At 43.4% G+C, this 20,643-nt stretch overlaps 1 protein-coding gene across 1 annotated transcript in view; it reads left to right on the top strand.

Moving 5' to 3' along the window:
* Positions 1-20,643, top strand: part of epm2a (EPM2A glucan phosphatase, laforin) — a 38,034-nt gene that overhangs the window by 4,589 nt on the left and 12,802 nt on the right. Inside the window, exon 2 of the mRNA XM_068020200.1 lies at positions 16,149-16,323. Within this exon, the coding sequence (XP_067876301.1) occupies positions 16,149-16,323 (175 nt within the window). The remainder of the gene's footprint in view (positions 1-16,148; positions 16,324-20,643) is intronic.

The following is a 20,643-nucleotide window of genomic DNA, read 5'->3' as shown; positions in this document are numbered from 1 at the left end:
CCCGACCAGCCGCTTCCCCCCCCCCTCAGCTTCTCGCTCCAGACCTCGCTGCTCCCCTCTCCTCCCTTGGCCAATTGTTCCCCGCTTCGCAGCACCCCACTCTCCAGCCTCTCGCTCCCGCTGAAGGGGTGACGGGGCAACGTAGGAGCGAGTGGCCGAGTGGAGGGAAGCAGTGTGCCCTAGAGCTAGCGGCTGCAGGGGAGTGGGGAAGTGGGGAGCTAGCGGCTGGAGAGCAGGGTGACAAGAAGCGAGGAACAATCGGCCAGGGGAGTAGGGAGGAAAAGCGAGGTCTGGATTGAGTTGCTGAGGGGGGAGCGCAGCTAGTGGGGCGGGAGCAAGTGACGGGGATTGAGCTCCAGCCTCAAAGTCTCCCATTCAGCCGCTTCCTTCAGCTGAGTGAGGGGCTGGATACCCGAAGACGCTTTATCGCGCATGCGCGAAGATGGACCAGGTGCGGATACGCGATGATGCTGGTGCTGCGCAAAGAGGTCATTCCACGGACGCGCCACTTAGTCCTGGCGCACTCTGATGACATCAGCGGGCCGCTGCATTGCCAGGAATCACTTTGTTTTAAATATTTTTGTGAGGACTCATGTTTTAAAATTGTGGAAATGGATTCCTTTGGAGGAATGAAGTGATTCCTTAGATGCTGGACTTTCGTTTTTTTTTAAATGGTTACTGGAAGAGCTTTGGGACTTTGTTTAAAAACACACTTACTGGAAGTCACATGTCTTTAGCTAAGTAAACAGCAGGTGCCTTTTGACTATGGGAGTTGTTCACAGAGAATTTACATGTCAAGATTTATGGTGATCAAGAGTTGGTTTTGGTTGGGATATTGTTTTGAGGCAGTTGGGTTTGCAGCCTGCTGAGAGAAGCACCCAGCTCATCCTTTCTCCACCTCTGAGAAACCCTGAGAATCCAGTGTGTGATAGCTGAAACCCCACATGCCACATTTCTCCTGGAAAGCCTGCCAGACTAATCGTTGACATTGCCTGTGGAGAACTGCTCCAAAAAGATCCCAGTGACAACCATCTATGCATCATTGGGATGCCAGAAAAGGGGCAACTAATATTTCATATCTTATTATCTCCTTCAAGAATTAACAAGTATTTGGCCAAATTATTTTTTGTCTTTTTTTGTAAAGCAATCTCTACAGAGAAAACCTCTTTATTTTTTCCTTAAACTGTGTGTGTGTGTGTGTGTGTGTGTGTGTGTGAGAGAATGTTGGGCTAAGTTAGAAGGGAACTTTTATATTTCAATCTGTGTGTTAATGCTTTGAATCTTTATGGAATATGTCTTGTTTTACAATAAATTGATAATTTTGTTGTTTATTAAAGAAACCTGGTCGGTGGATTTTATTCTGAAATAAAAATAGAGTATATAATTGGCTATATCAGTAACTGCGTAAACATTTAAATATATGTTATGACCTATGGAGAAGTGGAACTAGAGAAAGACAGTGCACTCCTCCTGCCTCAGTTGTAACATATAATTGGGGGCTCTGTGCTGGATAAACCAAAGCTGACGAAGTGCAATTGTAAGTAGGATAATAATTGAAAAGAGGAAAAGGAAAACATCAGGTTTCTTGTGCATTAAAGTAAAGTTTACACTACTGGAATAGATTTGTCAGTTGCTTCGACCTTTCTGGGGAGGGAAGACTTATCCCTGAGTGATTTGAGAAACTTAACCTTAAGGCTAGGCTAAAAGAATTGGCAGAAAAGTTGACGTTAGAGTTACAACCAGGGGCTAAGAAAGCAGACATAATTGAGGTAATAGCACAGCATTTGAAATTGGAAGAAGGAAAAAGCAATTCAGATGATACAGTTGAATTAGCTAGAATTCAGTTACAGATGAAGCAGCTTGAACAGGAAAGAGAATTGGAAACAAAAATCTTGAGCTTGAACAGGAAAAAAAAAGAAAAATCTTGAACTAAAATTTCAAAAGGAAAGAGAAGAAAGGCAGGAGAGAGAAAAAGAGAGAGTGAAAGAGAAAAAGAAGAAAGGGAGCAACAAAGGGTATTCAAATTTTAAAAAGCTAGAACCGAAAAAAAGCAGGGTGGCCTTGACCTTGAGGAAAATTCTGGTGAGGAAAGAACTGACTCCAGCACAGGACCCAATGGAGAGCTGTTTAAATTTGAGCAAGCCCTCCTGAAGTTTGAGGAAAGGGATGTAGAGGCATTTTTCATTTCTTTTGAAAAGATAGCTAGACAGATGAAGTGGCCGAAGGAAAGCTGGACATTGCTTATGCAAAGCAGGTTGATGGGCAGAGCTCATTAAGTTTATGCCCTGCTTTCTGAGGAGGCTTCTGCAGATTGAGATGACAAAAAAGGCTACTCCCGCTGCATATGAGTTAGTCCCTGAAGCTTACAGGCAGACATTTCAGAACCTCTGGAAACAGCGTGGGCAAACTTACGTAGAATTTGAGAGGGTAAAGCAAATTAACTTTGCGGGCACTAAAGGTAGAGACGTTTAGGGAAATAATTCTTCTGGAAGAATTTAAAAATTCACTCCCTCCATTAGTAAAAACCCATGTAGAGAACCAGAAGGTTTCAACATCCAGACAGCAGCTGAGATCGTGAGCGCGAGCTTGTTTACAAGCCCAAACTCTTTTTCAGTCATCCCCACAAACCTGAGAAGGATAGAAGATGGGAGCGTTTAAGGAATGCAAGTAGTCCTGGACAAGAAGGGATAGCTGGGAATGCCCTGGGATCTCCTCCTCAGGCCAGAAAGGAAGATGCTGAAGGTGGAAGTGGGGACCAAAAGCCTAAGTGTTTCCATTGCCACAAGGTGGGGCACGTTTGTGCAGAATGCTGGAAGTTGCTGGGTAAACCCATGGAACTTATTGGGGTACACAAGACCAATGCAGAGAAAGGGGCGCTGACTGAGAGTGCAACAGATCAGGCTGTAGCTCTGACTGCAACTGTAAAGCCAAGTACAAAAACAGCTGTGAGTGCAGGGAACATGAACAAGATACCTGAGAGTTATAGGGAATTCTTGTCAATGGAAAAGTAACGCCTCATCCCTTAAGTGAGGCAGGTAAACCTATAGTTATACTTATGGATACAGGAGCCACACAAACTCTTTTGCTGGGGAAGGGCATAACTTTTCCACCAGAGAGCGAACTGAATGCTAAGGATTTAGTGAATGGTATCTTCTTCTTCTTCTTTGGCCTCCTTGTCTCGGGAGACAATGGGTAAGCGCCTGGAGGTGGTCAGTGGTTTGTGGAGCAGCGCCCGGAGTGGCTATAAAGGCCAATACGAGAGTGACAGACTCTTCCACAGGTGCTGCAGAAAAAATTGGTTGTCGGGGCTGTTACACAGTTGGCTCTCCCCTTGCGCCTCTGTCTTTTTTTCTGCCAACTGCTAAGTCTCTTCAACTCGCCACACTTTAGCCCCGTCTTTATGGCTGCCCGCCATCTCTGGCGATCGCTGGCAACTGACTCCCATGACTTGTGATCAATGTCACAGGACTTCATGTCACGTTTGCAGACGTCTTTAAAGCGGAGACATGGATGACCGGTGGGTCTGATACCAGTGACGAGCTCACTGTACAATGTGTCCTTGGGGATCCTTCCATGCGGATCACATGGCCAAGCCATCTCAAGCGCCGCTAACTCAGTAGTGTGTATAAGCTGGGGATGTTGGCCGCCTCGTGGACTTCTGTGTTGGAGATACGGTCCTGTAACCTGATGCCAAGGATTCTCTGGAGGCAGCGAAGATGGAATGAATTGGGACGTCGTTCTTGGCTGACATACGTTGTCCAGGCCTCGCTGCCATAGAGCAAGGTACTGAGGACACAGGCTTGATACACTCGGACTTTTGTGTTCCGTGTCAGTGCGCCATTTTCCCACACTCTCTTGGCCAGTCTGGACATAGCAGTGGAAGCCTTTCCCATGCACTTGTTGATTTCTGCATCGAGAGACAGGTTACTGGTGATAGTTGAGCTTAGGTAGGTGAACTCTTGAACCACTTCCAGAGCCTGGTCGCCGATATTGATGGATGGAGCATTTCTGAGGTCCTGTCCCATGATGTTCATTTTCTTGAGGCTGATGGTTAGGCCAAATTCGTTGCAGGCTGATGGGGAGTATCAGTGGGGAGTACATACCTGTACCTTTGTATTGGGTGCACCTGGAGTGTGACCTAATGTCTGGAACTGTAACCGTAGGAGTTGTGCATAGTTTTACTGTAGACAGAGTTGACCTATAAAACCTATAAAATTCTAACAGGACTTGACAGGGTAGATGAAGGAAGGATGTTCCCAATGGTGGGGGAATCCAGAACCAGGGATCATAGTCTAAGGATACGGGGTAAACCTTTCAGGACTGAGATGAGGAGAAATTACTTCACCCAGAGAGTTAGTTAGTTAGTTAGTTAGAGATACAGCACTGAAACAGGCCTTTCAGCCCACCGAGTCTGTGCCGACCATCAACCACCCAATTATACTAATCCTACACTAATTCCATATTCCTACCACATCCCCACCTATCCCTATATTTCCCTACCACCTACCTATACTAGGGGAAATTTATAATGGCCAATTTACCTATCAACCTGCAAATCTTTGGCATGTGGGAGGAAACCGGAGCACCCGGAGGAAACCCACGCAGACACAGGGAGAACTTGCAAACTCCACACAGGCAGTACCCAGAATTGAACCCGGGTCGCTGGAGCTGTGAGGCTGCGGTGCTAACCACTGTGCCATCTGGAATTCGCTACCACAGAAAGCAGTCGAGGCCAAAACATTGTATGTTTTCAAGAAGGAGTTAGATATAGCTCTTGGGGCGAAAGGGATCAAAGTATATGGGGGAAAGTGGGAACAGGTTACTGAGTTGGATGATCAGCCATGATCATAATGAATGGCGGAGCAGGCTCGAAGGGCCGAGTGGCCTACTCCTGCTCCTATTTTCTATGTTTCTATGTTTCTACTCCTGAGGAATGATTTGGCCAGAGCGAAGGTAATAGCTTCTGCAGTAGTCATGGAAAGACCAAGTGAAGTCAAAGAGACAAAGAAGTTGCAGGAAAAGGTTCCAGGAATTTTTCCTTCATGTGTAGTAACCCGAGCAATGGCTAAACAAATTCCATTGTCAGAGGTCAAATTGGCACCACAGACAGATAGCCGAATATCTGAAACCTTCTTTGGGGATTTGGATAATCTGAAGGAAACGTTTAATAAATCTTCTCTAATCAAGGCTCAGCAAACCGATCCAGTAAAGTGACACAATTGGCTCTAAGTGAAGCTGAAGCAAAGGGAGTTCCGGAAGGCTACTATATTAAAAATAGGATTCTGATGAAGAAGTGGAGACCTCCTCACATGGCTTACAGACGAAGAATAGTCATCAGATAGTGGTACCACCCAAGTATCGCAGAGAAATATTAAGGATAGTGCATGAAATTCCTATGGCAGCACATGTGGGGATCCGGAAGACCCAATCATGTATAAATCTACTGGCCAGGTCTTCACAAGGACGTGGTGCAGTTTTGTAAAATGTGTCATATGTGCCAGACTGTGGGAAAACCACAACCTGCCATAAAACCGGCCCCTCTAATTCCCATACCAGTTTTTGGGGAACCATTTAGTAGGGTGTTGGTAGACTATGTGGGGCCTTTACTAAAAACAAAAGCGGGACATCAATATATACTCACTATCATTGATATGGCTACTCAGTTCCCAGAGGCCATTCCCTTGAGAACAATTTCTGCTAAGGTAGTGGTAGAGAAGTAACTCCGTTCTTCACTAGATATGGATTACCAATTGAGATCTAGTCAGATCCAGGTTCCAATTTCACGTCTAAAATTTTGCAGGAAGTTATGAGTAATCTGGGTATAACACAGTTCAGGTTCTCAGACACAAGGGGCTTAAGAACGGTACCATCAGACCCTCAAAACGATGATCAGGGCATACTGTCATGAATATCCACATGATTGGGATAAAGGGCTAGAATTTCTTTTGTTCGCCACTAGGGATTCACCTAATGAGACATACCAGTTTTAGTCCTTTTGAATTAGTTTATGGATATGAGATAAGAGGTCCTCTAAAACTAATTAAAGAAAAGTTTTTAGAACAGAGGGAGGAATCTTTTGTGTTAGATTATGTATCTGTGTTCTGGGAGCTGCTCACAAGAGCCTGCAAAGTGGCTCAGGAACATCTAAAAGTTTCCCAAACAACTATGAATAAATGGGCAGACAAGCGTAGCAAGACCCGAACATTTCAACCATGGGATGAGGTGTTAGTATTACTGCCTTTACAGGATGAACCGCTGAAAGCACGGTTCAGTGGACCATATAGAGTAGTCAAAATGACTGGTAAAGTGAATTATATGATTTGTACCCCAGATCGCCAGAAAAAGAATTGGCTGTGTCATATTAATATGTTGAAACAATATCACTGCCGGGAGGTAGATAAGCAAGCAGAGGTATGTCAGGTAGTGAAGGATGAAAGGGATAGTAAGGATGAGGCAGAAGGAGGCCTAGACAATTCTCAAATTGAACCTCCTGCTATCCGGTTAGCTAATACTGAATTGTTTGGGAGACTAGATGCTATTATTTCATAGTTAGATGCAGAAAAATGAGAAACCTAACAAGGCTACTCACAGCAGTTAAAGGAGTCTGTAGGGATAAACCAGGATATACAACCTTAGCCATACATGATGTGGATGTAGGAGAATCCTCTCCTATAAAACAGCATCCTTATCGCTAAAGTCCAGAGAAACAAGCCCAGGTAAAAGCAGAAGTCCCCTGTATGTTGGAAAACCACCTAATTGAACCATGTCAAAGCAGCTGGAGTTCTCCAGTAGTGTATGAACTAAGCCTGATGGATCAACTAGATTTTGCACAGACTATGGAAAGGTTAATGCAGTAACAAAGGCAGACCCCTACCCAATTCCTCACTTAGAAGACTGTATTGACAGAGTTGGTAGTGCCACATTTCTTAGCAAAATAGATTTGTTTAAGGGATACTGGCAGGTTCCTTTAACATCCCAAGCTAAAGAAATATCAGCCTTTATCACAGCAGACGGTCTTTTTCAATGCTGAGTGATGCCATTCAGGCTACAAAATGCCCAGCAACTTTTTAGAAACTAATGAACCAAGTGGTAGCCAGTGTTCCCAATTATGTAGTTTACCTTGATGATGTGCTGGAAGACCACTTGGAACAACTAGAAGCTCTTTTTAAAAAATTACAGTCGGCTGATTTGGTGGTAAACCTTGCCAAATGTGATTTTGCTAAAGTACGTGTAACCTACCTAGGGCATATAGAAGGGCAAGGACAAGTGTTGCCAAGAACAGCAAACGTACAAACATAGATGGAATTCCCTGCCCCTAAGATTAAACAAGAAATCATGAGGTTTTTGGGGATGTGTTGTTTCTACCGCAAGTTTGTACCAAACTTTAGTGCTGTAGCTGCTCCACTGATAGATTTGCTACAAAAAAAAGAAAGCCAAGTTAGTGTGGTCAGAAGAGTGCCAAGCATCTTTTGAAAGGCTGAAAGCCATTTTGATCAATGAACCAGTGTTGGCTGCCCCAAATTTCACTCTGCCCTTCAGGTAGCAATTGATGCTAATGACCTGAAGGTTGGTGCAGTCCTGTTACAAGACGATGCATCGGGCATAGAAAGGCCGGTGAGATACTTTTCCAAAATGCTACATCGACACCAAAAGAGATACTCAACAGTGGAAAAAGAAACCCAGGGCTTACGAGTAGCTCTTAAGCATTTTGATGTACATGTCCACCATGACTACAGAGAGACACTGGTATATACGGAGGATATCCCCCTAGCCTTTGTGGAAAGATCAAAAACCAGAATGCCAGACTATTTCAATGGAGTTTATTATTGCTGCCCTATCACTTAAAAGATTACCACATTGTGGGGAAAAATTATGTAATTATGGAGTCATAGAGAGATACAGCACTGAAACAGGCCCTTCGGCCCACCAAGTCTGTGCTGACCAACAACCACCCATTTATACTAATCCTACATTAATCCCATATTGCCTACTACATCCCCATCATTCTCTTACCACCTACCTACACTAGGGGCAATTTACAATGGCCAATTTACCTATCAACCTGCAAGTCTTTGGCTGTGGGAGGAAACCAGAGCAGCCGGCAGAAACCCACACAGTCACAGGCAGAACTTGCAAACTCCACACAGGCAGTACCCAGAACCAAACCCAGGTCGCTGGAGCTGTGAGGCTGCAGTGCTAACCACTGTGCCACTGTGCTGTCCAGAATTTAACTTTGCTTTGAGTTACCTGAGTATAAAGATGGTACAAAGCAGAACTATATTAGTTACAGGTAAAGAATGAATGAGAATGAGTGTGCAAATGTGTTTTAATTTTTTTTCATCCTTTTTTTTCCACTCTTTGTAATGAAATGCATTTAAAAATGGCATTTCATTCCTCCAAGGATGGCGGTGTTATGAAAGTGCTTCGATTTTAAAATATTTTTGTGAGGACTCATGCTTTAGAATTGTGGAAATGGATTCCTTTGGAGGAATGAAGTGATCCATAGATGCTGGATTTGTTTTTTTTTAAAAGGTCACTGGAAGGACTTTGGGACTTTGTTTAAAAACATCAACTCGGTATCAGCCTTAGCTCAGTGGTAGCACTCCTGCCTCTAAATCAGAAGGTCTTGAGTTTATTCCCTACTCTCAGAATTTGAACACAAGACCCAGGCTGCCAGTACTGAGGGAGTGCTGCACTGTTGGAGGGGCTGCCTTTCAGAGGAAATGTTAAACCAGAGTTGTCCAACATGCAGGTCAGAATAGAGCCTGCCACAGGTTTCTATCTGCAGGCCAATTGTATTGCCGAGATGAAATATTTTCCATAGTCTTCTTCTTTCAGACCGGCTTAAAAAAAAAAATCACTGGTCAGATTCACAGCTGACAGGTGATGGGAGTGGGAACAGCGGGTTCCAACTTCAGGCAGATTTACGGTTTTCCGGTAGGTTTGACTTTTTTTTTAAGCCCACCGAAAAACCACAAATCTGTCCGAAGTTCAGAACCCACTGTTCCCACTCTAAGCACCTGTGAAACTGACAGTGCAACTTTTAAAAAAAACTGACCAACCACAAAGCTAAGCGCTCCCATTACCTGCAACTGTCAGAGAGAGAGAGAGAAGGTGACGGGGCTGGGGGGCGGGGAACAGAGAGAGAGAGAGTGGGGGACAGAGAGAGAGGAGGATGGGGGGGCAGAGAGAGTAGGGGACAGAGCGAGAGAGAGATGGGAGGACAGAGAGAGGGAGGTGGGGACAGAGAGAGAGAGAGAGATGGGGACAGAGAGAGAGAGGGAGGACAGAAAGAGAAGGGGGGACAGGGAGGGCAAGGATGACACAGAAGGGGGGAACAACATAGAGGAGGGGAACAACACAGTGAGGGGGCAACACAGGGAGGGAGAGAGTCTGAGAGAGAGAGAGAGTGTGATCAAAATCACTCCTGACAGATGGACATCTATCAGGAATATCCGTATTACTACAACAAGTGTGCAGGCAAGCATTGACTACTTGTGCAAGCAAAAAAATGCCATATATCACTAAATCAGTGTCCAACATAGCGATGAGAAAGTAAGTCAATAAATTAATCTTCTCGTTTAAAGCTTCTTCACAAAAATACACATTTGTTATTGTTTTGATTAATAGATAAATTCTTAACACCTTTATCTTTCTGAAACTGTCTCACCAGCCCCCGATGTTAGACAAAATTTGTAATGTGGCTGCCCCCCCCCCCCACCCCACGCGAAAAGGTTGGACAACACTGCGTTAAACCAAGACCCTTCTCTGGTGGATGTTAAAAGATTGCACTGCTGCTATTTGTGCTCTGTCTAATATTTACCCCTCAACTAACATTACTAACTATATACGGATTGTTTGGTCTTTATCAAATTACAGTTCATGAGAGCTGGCTGTGCTGTTTCCTACATTATAGCAGTGACTGTACTTCATTGGCTGTTTAGTGTTTTGGGATGTCATGAGGTTGTTACAGCCACGTGGTGAGGGGTGTGGGTGGTTCCCACTGTTTAATTCTCATCTGCCCACAGTTTTTTGCTATTAAGGGTTGAACTCCTATCTGTTTTATTTGTCAAATAAACAGACAGCGACAGGTTTTTTTGGGGTTTATGTCATGCTAGGCCCCCACCTGCCAAGAATGAGGCACATTAATTTTGTCATGAACATTGATTTTAATTTGTTGCTGGAATGAGGAAATGACTTGTTAAACAGATCAGCCGTGGCTGGAAAAGATATTTGCATAATAACAGTCAGTGCTCAGAAGGACAAAGGACCATTCCCTGACACATTCAACCCACAATGGACCTTGATCACCAGGTATTGTAAGAGAAGCATCCCAGAGACTGCTAAAGTGATAGAATCCAGGACTGGTTAGACCAGCTGGTCACATGACTAACTGGCTGTTCCAGGGTCTTTTGAACTAGCCACAGAGAGTTTGAACGCAGAAAGATTGTTTGCTCCTGGACTGAGAAGATCTCTCCTGTCTGCTCCCATCTCTTTCTGACAAGCCTCTGAATCCACTGAAGACACATGAACCCCAAGAGAGCAAAGTCTCCTACAGTGAACAAGGTTTAAGAAGAATACTGGACTGCAACAAAAAGCAAGGACTCTCCAGTGAGCTCAAAGAACCGTAACAAAAACTCTTCAGATATTGCCTCAAACTTTTCCACTTTATTTTTCTTCTGCTCTATTCTGTCTCTATTTGCATGTGTGTATCGCGTAATTTGCTAGTGTGGGCGCATTGTGTATCTGTAGGCGTCAATCAAATTAGAGTTTAATTTCGTTTAATAAATTTTAACTTTTCTTTTTTTAAACCTAAGAAAACCCGTTTGTGTTGGTTTCTTCGCCTTATAATTGAAAAGCGGTGAACAAGGATTCACCAAGGGGGAGCTAAAGCAAGGTGTGTTTAAAATTAAACCTTGTTACGGTAAGACCTGGTGAAGACTGAAAGGGAACCCTAGACCTGGTTGTAACAGTTTAAAACAGAAGATTAATTAGTTATTGAACAGTATGCCGTATCCCAAAATTGTCACAACTACACCCACTCACGCATTCACTTGCATACACACACAGTCACATACACACAGACACAAGAGACAGATAGAGAGGAAAAGAGGTAAGCGGCTTGAAGTGAGCTAGGGCTTTGAGGTTCATGCTAAGCATGTTGAATTCTCTCAGAAGTCAAGTTCTCGTTGGTTGCAGGCCTGGGTTGTTTGTAGGTTTCTCTGTTGGTTGAAAGTTCAGTTTGAAGACAGAGGACCACTTTCAGTTCTCTGCTGCACGAGTTGAAAATGTAGAATTCACACAAGGTACCTTCCTTTCTGGCTTGCTAGATTTTCTCCCAGCTCTCAGCTGGACAAACTTTGGTGATGCTTTTTCCTGGGTCTCCCTCACTCTCTCTCTTTCAAGAGCTACCTTTAAAGCTAAAGGTTTCTCACATCTCACGTCTGTTGGGAGACAGAGATTTTCCTCCCTGTAGTGACTTGACAATGGTCCAGGATGTGGCTGCTTCACATGTTTGTTTTAGAAGAACCCATTCAATTCAAAAATGTCTCTTGATGGGTTCAGGATGGGTGTAATTGACATCTCTTAGCTTTGAATGTATTCTTTTGTCCTTGCCAGACAGTAGACAGTTTGAATATACAAAGGCAAGATATTTGGACCTTCAATGGCCATTTTTTAAAGCACATTGCCCATTGTTTTAAAAAGTCAATTTTTATAACTCTTCAGGTTGAGCTCGGTAGTTTCAATGACTGCACTTTTTTTGAGTGTCACTCCTCCCCCAAAAGTGAAAAAATGAAATTCCTTGGATTTCATTTTTATGTTGTTTGCTTTTTTTGGTTTTGAAAGATAGAAAAAAAAGTAAGAAAGAAGGTATAGGAATCACACCACTGCAGACATGACACCCACACCTCAATCTCACAACTGCTACAGCTGGCATTGTCTTCAAAAGCCATTTCTTGTTCAAGTTTAAGTTTTACATCATTCTTTCATTGGATGAGGCACAAATGCAATTAATTTTTCCTTTTTGGGCGTTGAAGTTTTGCCCCAGGAAAGCTTCTGTTTCAAACATTTGGTGTTTTCTTTTATTTGTTTCCCACTTTTACTGTTCCAAGGCTTGTGATATGCAAATTTCCGTTCTTGCATTGTACATTCTACTGTCCGTAGAGGCTTTAACCCCTAAACTGCTGGTTTAATAGTTCAGGTTCTGGCACATAGTTCTTATCTCTAGGGTGATCAATTATTTTTTAGCCCCTGTGTGGTGTCTGGGTTCTTCTCCTGCACTTTATCCTTCATGAGTTCTGAATCTGTTTGGCTGGGTCTGGTTATCTCAGGACTTAGAGCCTGACCCTTTGATTTTTCATGGGCACAACCACACTGACTTCACTTTTAGTTTCCTGGTGGCTTTCACAAGTGTTGTTTACTTTAGGGTATTTTACCTTCCCTTTTCCTTTTACTTCAGAGATAGGTTTTTCCCTAATCTGACCCATGCCCTCTGGGACACTACTGCTCGCGGGTCCAGCTTCCACTGCACGCTTTTGTGGCACTTCAACTAGGTGAGGCATCTCCATCACTTTTGGCTTGCCTGTTTGGGAACTTTCCTTTTTTTTTATTCGTTTTTGTGGGATGTGGGTATCGCTGACTAGGCCAACATTTATTGCCCATCCCTAAATGCCCTTGAACTGAGTGGCTCACTAAGTCATTTCAGAGGGCATTTTAAGAGGCATTGCTGTGGGTCTGGAGTCACATGTAGGCCTGACCAGGTAAGGATGGCAGATTTCCTTCCTTAAAGGACATTAGTGACATTAGATGGGTGTTTACAACAAGTGACCATGGTTTCACGGTCACCATTAGACTAGCTTTTAATTTTTAATTGAACTCAAATTTCACCATCTGCCGTGGTGGGATTCGAACCCATGTCCCCAGAGCATTAGCCTGGCTCTGGATTACTAGTCTAGTGACATTACCACCATGCCACTGCCTCCTTGATCCTATTTAAATCTTTAAAGAAGGTTTCGGTTAACCATATCTCTGGTGCTTTGCCTTAAACCTTTGCTGCTTTTATCTGAGCTCCTTTAAATTCTTCTGGCTCTATCTTGGCCTTTTTAGATCTCACTGGTGCTATCTTGGCCTTCTTAAATTCTACTGGTTTTCCTGCAGCCTATTTAATCATTACTGGCCCTATTGTCTCCTTGTGGGATTTCTGGGACTTCCTCAGCCCCCTGCAACTGTTTCAATCACTGCACTTGATGTGAGCATAACAGTTCTTTTTAAGTATCACTGTCACCTGAAGACAAGAGAATGCTGGAAACATTTAGCAGGTCAGGTCTGTGTTCACTATGGAGAAGGACGATATAGGTGTAGAGATCAGGGAGAGGGATTGTGATATACTTGAACAAATTAACATTGAAAGGGAGGAGGTATTAGTGGTTTTAGCAGGCTTAAAAGTGGATAAATCCCCGGCCCAGGTGAGATGTATCCCAGACTGTTATGAGAGGCAAGGGAGGAGATAGCAAGGGACGCGAATTTTCAAAACCTCTGTGGCCACAGGAGCGGTGCCAGAGGACTGGAGGACAGTGAATGTGGTATCATTATTCAAGAAGGGTAGCAGGGATAAACCAGGTAATTACAAGCCAGTGAGTCTAACATCAGTGGTAGGGAAACTGTTGGAAAAAATTCTGAAGGACAGGATTAATCTCCACTTGGAGAGGCAGGAATTAATCACGGATAGTCAGCATGGCTTTGTCAGGGGGAGATCGTGTCTAACAAACTTGATTGAATTTTTTGAGGAGGTGACTAGATGTGTAGTTGAGGGTAAAGCAGTTGATGTAGTCTACATGGACTCCAGTAAGGCTTTTGATAAGATCCCGCATGGGAGATTGGTCAAGAAGGCAAGAGCCCATGGGAACCAGGGCAATTTGGCAAACTGGATCCAAAATTGGCTTAGTGACAGGAGGCAGAGGGTGATGGTCGAGGGTTGTTTTTGCGTTTGGAACCCTGTGACCAGTGGTGTACTGCAGGGATTGGTGCTGGGACCCTTGCTGTTTGTAGTGTACATTAATGATTTAGACGTGAATATAGGAGGTATGATCAGTAAGTTCGCAGATGACACAAAAATTGATGGTGTTGTAAATAGTGAGGAGGAAAGCCTTAAATTACAGGTTGATATAGATGGGCTGGTAAGATGGGCAGAGCAGTGGCAAATGGAATTTAATCCTGCGAAGTGTGAGGTGATGCATTTTGGGAGAACTAACAAGGCAAGGGAATATACAATGGATGGTAGGACCCTAAATGGATGGTAGCACAGGTAGATAAGTTTGTTAGGAAGGCTTATGGGATACTTGCCATTATTAGCCGAGGCATAGAATATAAGAGCAGGGAGGTTATGATGGAGCTGTATAAAACGCTAGTTAGGCCACAGCTGGAGTACTGTGTATAATTCTGGTCACCACACTATAGGAAGGATGTGATTGCACTGGAGAGGGTGCAGAGGAGATTCACCAGGATGTTGCCTGGGCTGGAGTATTTCAGCTATGAAGAGAGACTGGATAGGCTAGGGTTGTTTTCCTTAGAGCAGGGAAGGCTGAGGGGGGACCTGGTTGAGGTATATAAAATTAAAAGGGGCATAGATAGGATAGATAGGAAGAAACTTTTTCCCTTAGCAGAGGGATCAATAACCAGGGGGCATTGATTTAAGGTAAGGGGCAGGAGGTTTAGAGGGGATTTGAGGAAAAAAAATTTCACCCAGAGGGTGGTTGGAATCTGGAACACACTACCTGATGAGGTGGTAGAGGCAGGAACCCTCACAACGTTTAAGAAGTATTTAGATGAGCACTTGAAACACCATAGCATACAAGGCTACGGGCCAAGTGCTGGAAAATGGGACTAGAATAGATAGATGCTTGATGGCCAGCACAGACACGATGGGCCGAGGGGCCTGTTTCTTTGCTGTATAACTCTATGATTCTATTACTATGACAGGGAGTATCTGTTAACACTTAAGCTGTTAAGATGCAGGGCCCCCACCTGAGACAGGAACTCCTCTGCTCTCTCCACTGATGTTGACTGACCTGCTGAGTGTTCCAGCACTTTTTCTGTTTTTGTTCCAGATTTCCAGCACCAGTTTTATACAGGTGTTTATATACCTTTGTTTATACTGTCACATGATGTGGATTTAGTGCTGTCAAAACTTTGTAATGGGTGCATTTGGCCTTCATGGATTTTACTAACCCAAACTGGCAGCAATGTCCCACTATCGTACAATCACACAGCACAGAAGGAGGCCATTCAGCCCATCGTGCATGTGCCGGCTCTTTGAAAAAGCTACCCAATTAGTCAGTTCCCTGCTCTTTCCTTTTCAAATATATATCAAATTCCCTATTGGCTGTTAGTCACTCTTCAGGACCTTGGTGTGATGAAAGACATTTGAACGATTAAAAAAATTTCTTGGGCATTTAATACTTAGTGGTTCCAGTGTAGTTTCAACATTGTGGTGAAATTACAGAACAGGAGGAGGCCATTCGGTCCATTGTGCCCAGCCTTTTTAATTGTGGCCTCAATACTGCATTTGGAAGCTCTGCAGCCAGCATTGCAAGCGTGTTGATGTTAACAGTGCATGTTTGGTCTAGTGTCACAAGGGCTGGGAAAGGAGCTATGTGATGAACCTTCTTAACCAGAAGGATGATCATAATGACCCATCAATGTAAAAGTGAGGTATGTAATGATTACCACAAAGAAAGAGGGATCTGAGAGACCTGAAGAAAGAATCTTGCATTGATGTAGCACCTTTTACAACTTCAGGATGTTGCAAAGTGCTTTATAGCCAATGAAGTACTTTTTTTGAAGTGTAGTCATTGTATTATGTAAGAAATGCAGCAGCCAATGTGATAATGACCAGGTTTTAGTGAAGTTGGTTGAGGGATAAATATTGGTTAAGACACCGGAGAGAACTCATCTGCTCTTTGAACTAGTGGCTGTGGGATCTTTTACATTCACCTTAGAGGGCAGACACGGCCCTAGTTTAATATTTCTTCTGAAAAATGGCACTTCCTACAGTGCAGCACTCCCTAGTACTTTGTTGCCTAGGCAACGATTGATTTCTGAAAACACTGCTCAACCCAACTAAGAGTGATTTTCTTTGTCTTTTTTAGGAAATGGGCCATTACACGATCGCTGCTGTGAATATGATGACAACAATTTGGTGGATGGTGTTTACTGTTACCCTATCGGGCATTATGTCGAGGACAGTGGGTGTACAAATGAGATGAAGCACACCACTGATTTCTACTTTCACATTGCTGATCACCAGGCTATGCACTACTCCAGGTAACCATCCAGGAATGCCTAATCTTGTCGCTCTGTCCAGTGATGCTGCAGATTAACACAAGGTTATTTACAGGCTAGGGATTAGGTTTCCATGGATACACAGAATGATAAAGTATTTACAGCACAGAAACAGCCCAACAGGTCTAGCCAATGTTTATGCTCCACAAGAGCCTCCTCCCACCCCTCTTCATCTCACTCCAACAACACAACCTTCTATTTCATTCTCACCACCACCCCCAAACTTATCCAGTTTCGCCTTAAATGTATTTCTGCTATCCTCCTGAACCACACCATGTAGTAGTGAGTTCCACATTCTCCCCACTCTCTGGGTAAAGATGTTTCTCCTGAATTCCCGATTTGATTTATTGGCTCTTTTGATAATTTCTTCATATTAACTTTTTCCTGTTAAGTGAGATTCTGTTTGAAGGATGAAAAATGTCATAAAGGTTTGCTTTATTTTGAATAAATGTGTATTTAGCAATATCTAGTTAGTCAGTAGGAATTAGAAGTGATATCAGTCAGAGACCTTTAGCTGATAAGGGATTAAGGCACAGGGGCCTTTGTTCCTGTGTAGGTCTCAGCTGTGCAAGGAAACAGGAGATAGGCAACATTTTTATGGCAGTTAAACATCCTTCCAGGATCCCTCTTCCAAAATTGCATCTGCAAAAGGAATGTGGTCAGTTATTACCATCACCTGTAGGGAACATTTGTTCATTAGTCTCTCTGTTACTGTCTCCAGTTAAACGATTTGATTGACATTTAGTCAGGGTGAAAGTAGAACAAGTTTGGGGAGTTATTGTCGTTTAAACCTGGCAAGGGAGAACAGCTAATTGAACGAGGTAAAGATATGAAACACGCGGCCTCTCGTAGCAGAGTTGGGGATAAAGGTATAAAAGAATGGGTGTCAGGACAGATACCTCAGAATTCAATGAAGTCTGATCAACCTTGAAAAGTTCTTACCGTTAAAAACTGTAGCGCATTTTCAACTTTTCAGTGAACGTGCAAGGTGTCACCTTAAGTGTGCTGTTAAGTGTATGTGTAATTATTGTCATAAATATGTCACTGTATGCTTAATTTCTGTGATAGTTAATAAATGCTTTTGAAGCCTATTATTTTGAAGAGTAACTTATAAGGACATCCATCCTCTAAATTATTCTTTGGTCCCATCTTTTTTGACTAGTAACCAGCACTCATTGTTTTACACCTACGTCTGGTGGTTCTTTTATCCTAATATTCACCTCCTCTGGGAAAAGTGTGATATAGATTCATAGAATGATACAGCACAGGAGGCCATTTGGCCCATCATGTCTGTGCCAGCTGTTTGGTAGAATTATCTAATTAATCACTGCTCTTTCCCCATAGCCCTGTAATTTTTTTCCCTTCAAGTATTTATCCAATTCTCTTTTGTTACTACGGAATCTGTTTCCACTAACCTTTCAGGTAATGCATTCCAGATTATCATAACTCAGTTGGTGATGTCTTAATTCAGTATCTATTCCATTCCTTCAGTCTTCACTGCAAGCTTGCTTTCTTTATGGTCTGCCCCCTAACTGCTAATGTGACTATAGAACAGTATTTTTATTGCTTTTTGCTTTTGCTGATTTTCCCTGTTAGTGTTCTTCTCTCACCTTTGAGAGAAGTGTTCCTGTATTCTTTACTTCTTTTATTCTTTTATGGGTGTGAGCATTGCTGGCAAGGCCAGCATTTATTGCCCATCCCTGCTTGTCCCAGCAACAATGAAGGAACAGCGATATAGTTCCAAGTCAGGATGGCGTGTGACTTGGAGGGGAACTTGCAGGTGGTGGTGTTCCCATGGGTCTGCTGCACCCTAGGTTGTAGAGGTCACAGGTTCAGAAGGTGCTGTTGAAGGCGCTTTGGCGAATTGCTGCAGTGCATCTTGTAGATGGTACACATCTATACCGGCGGTGGAGGGAGTGAATGTTGAAGGTGGTGGATGGGGTGCCTATCAAATGGGCTGCTTTGTTCTGGATGGTGTCGAGCTTCTTGAGTGTTGTTGGAGCTGCACCCATCCAGGCAAGTGGAGAGTATTCCATCACACTCCTGACTTGTGCCTTGTGTGGACAAGATTGGGGAGTCAGGAGGTGAGTTAATCGCTGCAGAATCCCCTGCCGCTGACCTGCTCTTGCAGCTACAGTATTTTATTATACATTTTCCCTGTAAAATGCTAAATGCTTTTCTAACTTTCAAATTTGTTCCTGTTAACCTATGAAGCCCCAGTCTTCTATATACCTCCTTTTTCCCTGATTAAAATATACTTCATTTGTGCCTTTTCCGTCTCCTGTTTAAATATTTACCGTAGCTGGCCCACTTAATCGGGGCAAAGTTCCTTGGTCTCTCACTATAATTTGCTTTTTTCTCCAGTCAAGTACCTTGGTTCTTTGCTTTTCTTTTTCCCTGTTCTGGTCTTACACTGAACCTAATTATATCATGCTCTTCACTTCCCAAATGTTCCACTATTTTTAGGTCACTTAATTCCTTCCCTTCAATAATCAGAACCAGATCAAGTTGTGTTTATTGGCTTGTTGGAGTAGCAATATATCAATTAAAAAAACAGTCCTGACAAGCTGCAAAAACCTCCCCTTTCTCACTATAAATATTTTCCCTAACCCAGTCTATCTTTGGATAGTTATAATGACCTACAATTCTAACTTTTTAAACTTACATTTTGGTGCTCAACATAGTAAGCGATTTCAGTGCTGGAAAATGAAACTCCATCCATTTCGTCAAGCTCTTCCCAAGTTAAGTGCACTCCCCTCTACTCAACAACATGCCCTCACCCAACCTCAGAACAGCATTCCCAACTACACTGTGTGACATTCTTTCCTTCTCCTATTTGAGCCATTTTGTGGCCTCTCTAGGTTTTTTTTATTGTTGTTTTGGTTGTGCCAGGAGATCACAGAAATGTTACAGTCCAGAAGGAGGCCATTCAGCCCATTGTGTCTACACTGGCTCTCTGAAAAAGCAATTCACTCAGTTTCATTCCCCTGCCTTCTCCCCATAACCCTGCACATTCTTCCTTTTCATATAACAGTCTAATTCCCTTTTGAATGCTTCAATTGAACCTACCTCCACCACACTTTCAGGCAGTGCATTCCAGACCTTAACCACTCTCTGCGTGAAACATAGAAACATAGGAGCAGGAGTAGACCATTCGGCCCTTCGAGCCTGCTCCGCCATTCAATACGATCATGGCTGGTCATCCAAACTCAGTAACCTGTTTCCACTTTCTCCCTGTATCCCTTGATCCCATTAGCCCTAATAATTATATCTAACTCTTTCTTGAATATATTTAATGATTTGGCCTCAACTGCTTTCTGTGGTAGAGAATTCCACAGGTTCACCACTCTCTGGGTGAAGAAATCTCTCCTCATCTCAGTCCTAAATGGCTTACCCCTTATCCTTAGACTGTGACCCCTGGTCCTGGACTCCCCCGCCATCGGGAACATCCTTCCTGCATCTAGTCTGTGCAATCCTGTTAGAATTTTGTAGGTTTCTATGAGATCCCCTCTCATTCTTCTAAACTCTAGAGAATACAAGCCTAATCGACTCAATCTCTCTTCATACGTCAGTCCTGCCATCCCAGGAATCAGTCTGGTGAACCTTCACTGCACTCCCTCCATAGCAAGAACATCCTTCCTCAGATAAGGAGACCAAAACTGCACACAATACCCCAGATGTGGTCTCACCAAGGCCTTGTATAATTGCTGCAGGACATCATTGCTCCTGTACTAGATTCCTCTCGCTATGAAGTCCAACATACCATTTGCCTTCTTAACTGCCTGCTGCACCTGCATGCTTACTTTCAGCGACTGGTGCACAAGGACACCCAGATCTCGCTGCACCTCCCCCTTTCCCAATCTATCGCCATTCAGATAATAATCTGCCTTTCTGTTTTTGCTACCAAAGTGGATAACCTCACATTTGTCCACATTATACTGCATCTGCCATGTATTTGCCCACTCACTCAACCTGTCCAAATCACACCCAACTTTGTGTCATCTGCAAACTTGGATATATTACATTTAATTCCCTCATCTATATCATTATTATATATTGTGAATAGCTGGGGTCCTAGCACTGATCCCTGCGGTACCCCATTAGTGCCTGCCACTCGGAAAAATATCCGTTTATTCCTACTCTTTGTTTCCTGTCTGTCAACTAGTTCTCTATCCATGTCAGTACCTTACCCCTAATCCCATGTCCCATGAAAAAGTTTTTCAGGAGATGGGGTGGTGTATTGAAGGGGTAGGTATCGGCTAGCTGGTAGACACGGCAGACTTGATGAACCACCTGACTTTT

The sequence above is a fragment of the Heterodontus francisci genome, chromosome 3 (assembly GCF_036365525.1).
Source record: "Heterodontus francisci isolate sHetFra1 chromosome 3, sHetFra1.hap1, whole genome shotgun sequence".
Classification (NCBI taxonomy): Eukaryota; Metazoa; Chordata; class Chondrichthyes; order Heterodontiformes; family Heterodontidae; genus Heterodontus; species Heterodontus francisci.
This window is presented reverse-complemented; position numbering and strand designations above follow the sequence as displayed.